The 9,233-nt window shown below is 42.2% G+C and overlaps 1 protein-coding gene across 6 annotated transcripts; it reads left to right on the top strand.

The window, feature by feature from the left end:
- The first annotated feature begins 274 nt into the window (after positions 1–274).
- Positions 275–4,985, top strand: LOC127783911 (PTI1-like tyrosine-protein kinase At3g15890). Of its 6 annotated transcripts, none has more exons than XM_052311068.1 (8): positions 275–802; positions 930–1,392; positions 1,546–1,697; positions 2,725–2,816; positions 2,944–3,055; positions 3,249–3,417; positions 3,590–3,867; positions 3,948–4,985. In XM_052311068.1, exons 5-8 carry the CDS (start codon positions 2,979–2,981, stop codon positions 4,588–4,590), a joined length of 1,167 nt encoding a protein of 388 aa, XP_052167028.1. In that variant the 5' UTR covers positions 275–802; positions 930–1,392; positions 1,546–1,697; positions 2,725–2,816; positions 2,944–2,978; the 3' UTR covers positions 4,591–4,985. The 6 variants fall into 6 exon arrangements, with proteins under 6 accessions (XP_052167028.1, XP_052167026.1, XP_052167027.1 ...); XM_052311066.1 differs by having other exon boundaries at positions 2,918–3,055; XM_052311067.1 differs by having other exon boundaries at positions 2,700–2,816.
- The last annotated feature ends 4,248 nt before the right edge of the window (positions 4,986–9,233 follow it).

The raw sequence follows: 9,233 nt of genomic DNA, 5'->3' as shown, positions 1-9,233 counted from the left end.
CAAAAGTAGATGGAGGGAGTAATATTTTCAACCAAGACAAATTTATTATAAAAAGATATTCAATTATTGATTTGATGAAACTAATTTAGTATTATAAATATTACTATATTTGATATATGAACTTAGTCAAACTTAAAATAGTTTGATTTTGACTAAAGTTAAAACGTCAAATAACGTGAAAATAACGTGAAAAAGAGGGATTATTCTACTGTTCGGTGATCGTATTTATACACGAAGCTGCAAGTATGTAAAATGCAGAATCTGAATTTAACTATCGGCAACACGTGACACTACGGGGATCACCGCCGTTGAAATTGGGGCGAGGAGTCCGGGAGGAGGTAGTGGCGGCGGCGACTGCGACGGCGACGTCGGGTCGTTCCCTGCCGCCGCCTCGGGTGCGAGACGAGACGAGCCTTCGATTAGAAGCTTCTCCCCCGCGGCCCGCGCGGCGGATCCTTCCTTCTCCTTCAATGACGGCAGCAGTTGACCCCAGCGCGCGGCGTGCGGTGCGACCCGCCGCCCCCGTCGCTCCGGTGGACGGCGAACCTGCGCCGGAAGCTGGTAAGCATGCCCGGCCTGCCTCGCATCCCCATTCAATCACTCGATCGGTCGAGCGGGAGCGGGGACTCCCGCTGACGCGATCGTCGTCTCGCTGCCGTCGCTACGCCGCCTGGAGGTACGGGCTTCGATCCAGCACTTTTCTCCCACCGCCTGCACCATCGCGGAAGTGTGTCGCCATGGAAATTTTTCTCGAAGAAAATAGCAGGGGATCGCCGGATCAACTGATCACGAGATGGAGATGGTGAGCACACTGGTCATGATTCGATTCCTCATGCTTGATTGATAATGATACCTTAAACCTAGCTTTGATCTTTACCAGTTCGTTGGCCTGACGGTTTGCATCATTCTTATTTTTGGACAATTAACAGAAAAGGTAACCCAAAAACAGTACTAAATTGCCCATTCGCTCAAGGTTTCTGGGAGGCAATAGGTTTAAGCCCTCGAATTCAACATGTCAGTGATATGGCCAATCTGAAACCTGATGGGAATCTGCCCCAATTGCATTACAAGGTGTTCTATCTTCTATGTTTCTGGTGCTTGTGGAATCATCGGCATGAATGTTTTCAGGAACATGTCCCCGTCTCTGCAGTCGGTCCTTCGCAAATGTATGGAGGAGAGTGGTCTTTGGCTAGAACGCCTCAAATTTGAGCATCGCTCTGTAATCAATTCTTGGAAGCTTATCTTTTCGGCTCCCCTTCAAATTCTGACTAATGTGTAACAAACTTTGTAGCTCTCCTTTATAATGATAAATTCAGGTGGGGAATCCCCCCCCCCCCCCGGGTGACTTATCTAAAAAAAAACAGTACTATCTTCCTGATTAAGGATAAGGAGGTAATTATGCACATTTTGTCTCTTTTTGTTGTGTTGTTCTCTCTGGCCTGCATTAGATTATGACGGGCAAGCTGACTGACTTCACAAGTGCATATGCATATAAATGCAGGTTGCACCATAAGAAAACCTGAACCTCTGTTTCTTTCTCTGCAGGTGAGGGGAACAACATCGTCAACTTGAAGCAATTTGTTGCTTGTCTGTACGACTGTAATTATCACAAGCCTTCCATGAGGCTAATTGACCATTGGATGTCACATCTTTGTGCTATTAACAAATGGAAGCGGCACACGTCATAAGCTGATTAGGTAATGTTCTTCTCTTTGTTTACTGGGTGAGCCTGCATTTCATCATTTCACTTCATGAGTTGACGAGTTCAGAAAAAAAAAAAAAGAATAAACGGCCGACTTTCTCAAGATCGTTTGTTGGACAATCGAATTAAGCCATTTGATAGAACAACAAAATATAAGAATGCAGTTTGAATTGATCCTCTCATACTGCAGGGCTGCTGCCCTGTTCCAAAAAAATAATAAAAAAAAAAGCTTAAGTCTATCTCTGACCTGGTCGCTACGGTTGTGCAATGTAAGTCTAGCATGTTGATGAGCAAGAATGTGATTACCTCACCTTATGTTGTAAAGGCTGGTGCCTGGAGTCCTCAAAAATAGCTACTTTCTGAGGAAAATTAGGTAATTTTCTAAATAATCTCTATGAACATATAAGAAATGTCAATTGGAACTTGTAGGGTGCCTCTGGAAATACCTTTTGTAGTTTTGTGACAGGTTTGGTTCTATGTTGGACTAGTGGCTAGCACTGTGATTTACTGATTTTGCTCTTGGTGAGGTAAAAGTTTAAAACTGGTATACCCTACTATGCAGAAATCGTCTTCATACTTTTCAATAGGAAAGGGATACATCTCTTTGCCTTTTAGAGATGAACACAGAAGAAATCCAAACAATATACTGAATCTGTCTTCCTATTGGAATGCTGAATTGGTCCCTTACTTTATCTTTCATTCTTCTTTGAAAAGACGCATAAGAATTTGTGATCTGCAGTTGTCTTGTCTAGTTCAAAATCTCTCTGAATCCATTGTCATGGACCACCTCCTGTCTATTAGTTCTTCCATAGCTACAGTGTATTCAGTATAACCTTTATATATATTTTCAAGTCAGAGACTGACCGTATACGTATCCTTTGAAATCTTCAGTCTTCAATCTGTGTATAGAATATACATTTGTATGAAATTAAATTCCATTCCGTGCACAGCTGCCGTTGGTTTTTTTAATTTGTCCTTAATAAAATGGCCCTTCTAGATACCACATCACATTTGCACAGCAGGGAGGGAGTGAAATCTCCAAAGTGAGCCAAGCACGAGGAGGACAATTTTGTACGCGAGCGAAGCAGACAAGAACTCAAACAAGCAATCAAAGGTAGCATTTCTTCTCAAGCTTCCTTCACCTTTGGTTCGTCGTCCAAATCCACATCCTGATCGATCGATCGAATTTATCTTCTTCCATCGTACTTATTTCAGACTGTTCTTCATCCGCATACTGTCAGCTTGGCCCGCAGGATCCATCGATTGCTGTGAAGAAATGATCAACCGGTGCTTCTGCTGCGTCACCGGCGGCGACTCTGATCCGGAGCCGGCTGCCACCAGTAGTCGTCGGAGGTACGTATTACTGCAGTACCATGCATGTAGAAGCCATCAGAATTAGTTCTTGATACTTTGATAGCATCGATCGGTTGAGGTGATCATTCGGTGTGATGTGTTGTTTGCCATCGGAGAGAGAGTTCTTGATAGCACCGATCAATCGGCTGAGGTGATCATTTGGTGTGACTTGTTAATTAATTTGGGATGGTAGGACGAATCCGGCGAGGGCGTCCAAGAACCGGACGAGCGTGGATTACCCATGGGAGACGTACACGCTCAAGGAGCTCCTGCAAGCGACCGGCAACTTCAGCGAGAGCAACAAGCTCGGCGAGGGCGGCTTCGGCACCGTCTACTGGGGACGCACCTCCAAAGGCGTCGAGGTGGGTTGGATCATCGCCGCCGACGCCGGCAGGTCGATGGCCGCGGTGTTCTTTTCTTTTTTTTAACGACTCGCACTAGACGGTGCGAAGTTTTATTGATAGAGCAGGAAAGATGGCCGAGGTGTGTGTTCATGGATTGAGGCGAATTGATCGATAGTTCTATCTTGTTCAGATTGCGGTGAAGCGGCTGAAGGCGATGACGGCCAAGGCGGAGATGGAGTTCGCCGTGGAGGTGGAGATCCTCGGCCGCGTCCGCCACAGGAACCTGCTGAGCCTCCGCGGCTTCTACGCCGGCGGCGACGAGCGCCTCATCGTCTATGACTACATGCCCAACCACAGCCTCCTCACCCACCTGCACCCTCACCGCGGCACCCCCTCCTCCCACCACCACGTCCCCCTCGAGTGGCCCCGCCGCGTCGCCATCGCCGTCGGCGCCGCCGAAGGCCTCTCGTGAGTCGTCCACGGCCGGCGCGCCATGATAGAGCATCACTGAGGTTGATTGATTAACCTACTATCCATTGGCATTGCAGGTACTTGCACCATGAGGCGAGCCCGCACATCATCCACCGCGACATCAAGGCGAGCAACGTGCTGCTCGACGCGGAGTTCGTGCCCAAGGTGGCCGACTTCGGGTTCGCGAAGCTGATCCCGGACGGCGTGTCGCACCTGACGACGCGGGTGAAGGGGACGCTCGGGTACCTGGCGCCGGAGTACGCCATGTGGGGGAAGGTCTCCGAGAGCTGCGACGTCTACAGCTTCGGCGTCCTCCTGCTGGAGCTCGTCAGCGCGCGCCGCCCGCTGGAGAAGCTCCCCGGCGGCGTCAAGCGCGAGATCGTGCAGTGGGCGGCGCCGCTGGCGGAGCGCCGCAGGTGGGAGCGCCTCGCCGACCCGAGGCTCGCCGGGCGCTTCGACGCCGCGCAGCTCCGCGCCGTGGTGGAGACGGCCATGCTGTGCACGCAGAGCAGCGCCGAGAGCCGCCCGGCGATGGCCGAGGTGGTCGACATGCTCAGGTTCAGCGGCGGCGAGAGGCGCACCAAGGAGATCGTCCCCGTGGCGGCGACGGTGGCCGGCAGCAGCGACGAGATCACGACGACGACCGACCTGGACGACGTCACCGCCGGCAGCAGCGAGCCGCTGGACAGGAGGAACTGGAAATTGACGAGGTTGAGGTGATCTGATTGATTGATCGATACACGGTAACATCAACCGGGACTAAAAAGATCATTTAGAGCCGATAGAGTTTTAAACCGAGAAAAAAAAATCATCTATAGTCCCGGTTTCTATTCAAACCGAAAATATTGTGGTTTTAGCCAACCAAGCAAAGATGGTTTCTCCAATAGTGCACAAGCAAACATATTATTGCATGCGATTAAGACATACAAATTGTTGGTATAGCTAGCATTTTGTTTGTGTTAATTTATACTTGATTAGTGTAGTAAGCAATTGATTAATGGTGGAGTCGGGTGGGAGAAATCAAGAGAGTTTTTATTAATGTTCTAGGCCTGCAAAGTTTTGTTTGATTGCAACATATGTTTTTGGGTATTTCTCTTGACTTTCATTGTTCGAAAGATGCCTGGGCTAGCGTTGTTGTCACTTCTCTATTCCGAATACTTAGGCCGAGTTTATTTCAAAAATATTTCTTTAAACTTTTAACTTTTTCATCATATCAAAACTTTTCTACACATACAAACTTTTAACTTTTCCGTCACATCGTTCTAATTTTAAACAAACTTTTAATTTTGGCGTGAACTAAACACACCCTTATTTCCGGTTTTAAACGGGCTAGATGAACTTTGACCGTTACTTTTTCCCACCAACGTCAAATTGAATATGTTGAAATGTATGGTGTTATATTAAAGCACATTCGGTTTATTAAATCCGATTATATACAACTCTATTATCTAATAATATTTTAAAATATTATTGGTCAAATTCTTAACAACTCAAAGTTAAAACTGATAATTATTTTAAAATTGAAGGAGTATTAATTTGTTATGTAATTGTTCAGCTAAGATGTTTATTAATCGTCTGTCCCGTTTAAGTTACAAGAATTTTTAGAGAAAATAAACCATTTACTTGAAAATGTTCGATTCTGTTAAATTAAAATTACAAAGTGACAATTGAATATTACAAGCGAAATAAACGTTAAACAATTACAAGGAGGTAATTAATCCTTGAGCTAAAAAAATACAATGGGAAACGGGCTTCTACGGTTACATCCTCACACACAACTCAACTGGATATAAATCTTAGTTCTCTGAACACACCATTTTCTCCTTTGAAATCATTTTTCTTTAAAGGAGTTGTTGGTAGAAAGGTTGAGTTTAAATCAACTTCCTGGTTGGGCTATTACCTTGTTTTCCATAACCATGCTTCTCGATCTACTAAAGATACTTCATTCGTTGTGCAATTACCTTTTTTTTTTTATGTTTCATAATATAGGGTAATCATGCATGCATGCAACTAGCACCTCCTCATCTAAATTCGTTTTTTAGTCCTTCTTCCTCAAGATTTCTAATATCATTGGGTGCATGCATTATATGATCCAAATATGAAGATGATAAAATTATTTTTTGGTATTTGTGTTAGTGGTAATTGTGCCTTATATTTTGGAATAGATTTTTTTAAAAAAATTATTATAGAAATTTCTTTTAAAAAAATCAAATAAATCTATTTTAAATTTTGTAATAGTTACTTCATTCATCCAAATATATAGCACTATATGACTACATGGAATATATCCTTGTAATAGGATGTGTCCTATCCAGTCATAGGTTACTATATATTGAGACGGCGTGAGTAATACTCAATTAACCATGCGTTAATTGTTGTTCCCGTTTTGCGTGTTGCGAAAAAAATATAGTAATTCAGGTATATCGAACAAAGGCCTTAAGGATGAGTACATAGAATAATAAGATAGTAAAGCCCCATAGGGCTCTATTTTTGTCTTTCTTTTTTCTCCTCGGTGGTTGTGCCATGTAGTTTGCAGGCGCGGAACCTTCTCGATTGGGTGACATGATTTATTTTTTTTTGTCTGGTTTCCCACACTGGTTGTGTCGGTCTCGCCTTGCATGTGCGCCACGCACACCCTGATCATTTTATTTCTCGGAGTAAATGACGCATGGTGGTGTTTATGAAAAAAAAAACTCATTGTGTTTGAACGGAATAGCGGTGCACGTCCTCCCACCGACTGACACCCGTTGCGTCTTATACGGAAAACCCCTCATTTTTCTCAGAAATACAACACTGAGAATGGAAAATTCTGCTTCTAAGGGTTGCTCTATAAACATGAAAAACACAAGGGTTTTTCCGAAAAACAACCGCATTTATCCCCTCTTCTCCTCCCCACGGCGCGAGAGGGCCGCCATCCGTCCCCTACCGCATGGGCGCCGCGTGCATGGGAGCCAGCGTCGGCGCTCTCCCCCCTGCCTTCCGGCAATGGGGCCTACGGCGGCGGCGGACCTGGCCGCGAGCGCCACCCGAACACAGGCACCCCCGCCGCACAGGCACCGGCACCGTGGCAACCTTCACCCCACGCCGCACGGAGTCGGCGGCAGCGGTTTGGTTTCGGCGCGAAGGAGCTAGTAGTACTCAAAAAGCCACGCACGGATATGGAAAAGAGCATAAGAGCTCGTGTAGTGTTTATACTGCAATTTTGGACCTATCACTGAATGTTATTAGCCCATGGGCTTTTTCACATCCGACATACTACGGCCCATTAGCAGTTTAGCACTCGTTTATATCATTTTGCACTTACTGACTGTTGCAAAAGCCCACAAAGATCTAATCATTTTGCACTTAACCAACAGAACAGGTGATAAGCTTTCTTATTTATATCATCATATATACTACTCCTACTCCTATACTGGTACTACTATATCGATCGACTGCATGCTACTACACATACGCAAGCGTGTTAAAGATAGAGCTCGTCAGCAACAATACAGTGATACACTGCACATGTACCGGTTCTCAGTACTTAATTAGTCCAAAAAGGCTTGAAAAAGAGCACACTAAACCTTTTGTAGCTAGGATAATTAAAACTAGCTGGGTGGCCCGCGCAATTGCGCGGCTAGCACCGATATAAAATTATCTATTTTTTAATATAGTTTTACTTAGAATTTTGTTAATAGATATCTCGTTGTACTTTGAAAAACCAAACCTTATCATCCCTATGTTTCTAATTTTATATTTTTTTTAAAGTTATGTCAGTTGCTACTCCTAAATATTTTGTCACCCCTCATTTATTTGCTTGCTTGATCTACCACTACTTCTATTTGTTCTCCCTAAAACCTCTAAAAATTAGACCTTATAGTTTTTAGAGTTTATTGGCTCGTTTGGGTTTTGTTTTTATAATTTTTAGAAGTCTCGTCAAATGCTACCACCATACTACTCTATGGTCAATCCACTGCCTCTTCTCTTTATTTTCATTGGGATTTTAAAAATCAAACGTAATTACCATTTAGGTTTTTTTTTTTTACTTTCTAGAAGTTCCACCAAACTATCAAGGACTTTACCACTGTACTCATGTACAGCTCACCCGCTGCCCCCTCTTTATTGTCTCCGAGATTTTAAAATTCAAACATGATTATCATTGGGGTTTATTTTTATTTTTACTTTTTAGAAGTCCCACCAACCGTTGTAACCATGCTGCTTAATGACCCGTCCATCGTCCCTCCTTTTAATCATCATTGGGATTCTATTTGGGGTTTTGTTTATAGTTTTTAGATATTCCATCAACCGCCACCACTCTAATCCTTTACATACATGTTGATTCTCCTATATTTGTTGTCATTTGTCATCTTTTTATAATTTTTAGAAGTCATGTCAAACCCTGTCACCATACTTCTCTTCAGTCTGTCCACTACCTCTTCTCTTTATTGTCATTAGGATTTTAAAAATCGAATATAATTATTATTTTGGTTCATATTTTACTTTCTATAAGTCCCACCAACCGCCATGACTGGGCTGCTTAACGGCCCATCCGTCATCCCTCCTTTTAATCGTCATTGGGATTCTATTTGAGGTTTTGTTAATAGTTTATAGATGTCCTATCAACCGCCACCATTCTACTTCTTTATAAACCTGTTGCTTCTCCCCCTCTTTATTGTTATTTGTCATCATTTGTGTTCTAGATGGAGTTTTCTTTAGAAGTCCATATTTTTCATTCCAATATTTTTATTTATAAATTATATTTCTACTTGAACTCTTATAATTATTTTTATATTTACAGAATTTATTATTTTGTTATTACAAATGTTAGTTAATCTCGTCATATGTTCTAGATGGTCTCTTATTTCAATAGTTTTTATTTTTTATGACGAATTTAAGTTATTTATAAACTGTATTCCTAGTTGAACTATTATTTTTCTTTTTCTATTTTTGGAATTTATTTTAATTTTTATTTAGAATTTTAGTTAATATCTTATTATGTCTTATATGAATTAATTTTTTAATGTTTTTTATTTTCAATTTTATAGTTGTTTCATCCTACTCGAACTATCTTTTTTATTTATCCAATTTCAGATTTTATTTTATTTTTATTCCAAATTTTAGTTAATCTCGTATTGGATTTTTATATGGACTCTTCATTTAATATTCCTTATTTTTAATTCCGAATTACAGTTATTTCTAGATTGTATTCCTATATGGACTCTTCTTTTTCTAATTTCTGATTTTATTTTATTTTTATTCCGAATTTTAATTAATCGCGTATTGGATTCTTATACGAACTCTTCTTTCAATATTGCTTATTTGTAATTCCGAATTTCAGCTATTTTTAAATTGTATTTGTACTTGGACTCTTCTTTTTTTTT

The sequence above is a fragment of the Oryza glaberrima genome, chromosome 9 (assembly GCF_000147395.1).
Source record: "Oryza glaberrima chromosome 9, OglaRS2, whole genome shotgun sequence".
Classification (NCBI taxonomy): Eukaryota; Viridiplantae; Streptophyta; class Magnoliopsida; order Poales; family Poaceae; genus Oryza; species Oryza glaberrima.
This window is presented reverse-complemented; position numbering and strand designations above follow the sequence as displayed.

Bases quoted from the DNA above. Each gene is read 5' to 3' on its own strand.
- LOC127783911 (XM_052311068.1), top strand. From the start codon at position 2,979: ATGATCAACCGGTGCTTCTGCTGCGTCACCGGCGGCGACTCTGATCCG. The intron at 3,056-3,248 runs GTACGTATTACT...TTGGGATGGTAG, and splicing joins GCCACCAGTAGTCGTCGGAG to GACGAATCCGGCGAGGGCGT. The intron at 3,868-3,947 runs GTGAGTCGTCCA...TTGGCATTGCAG, and splicing joins GGCGCCGCCGAAGGCCTCTC to GTACTTGCACCATGAGGCGA.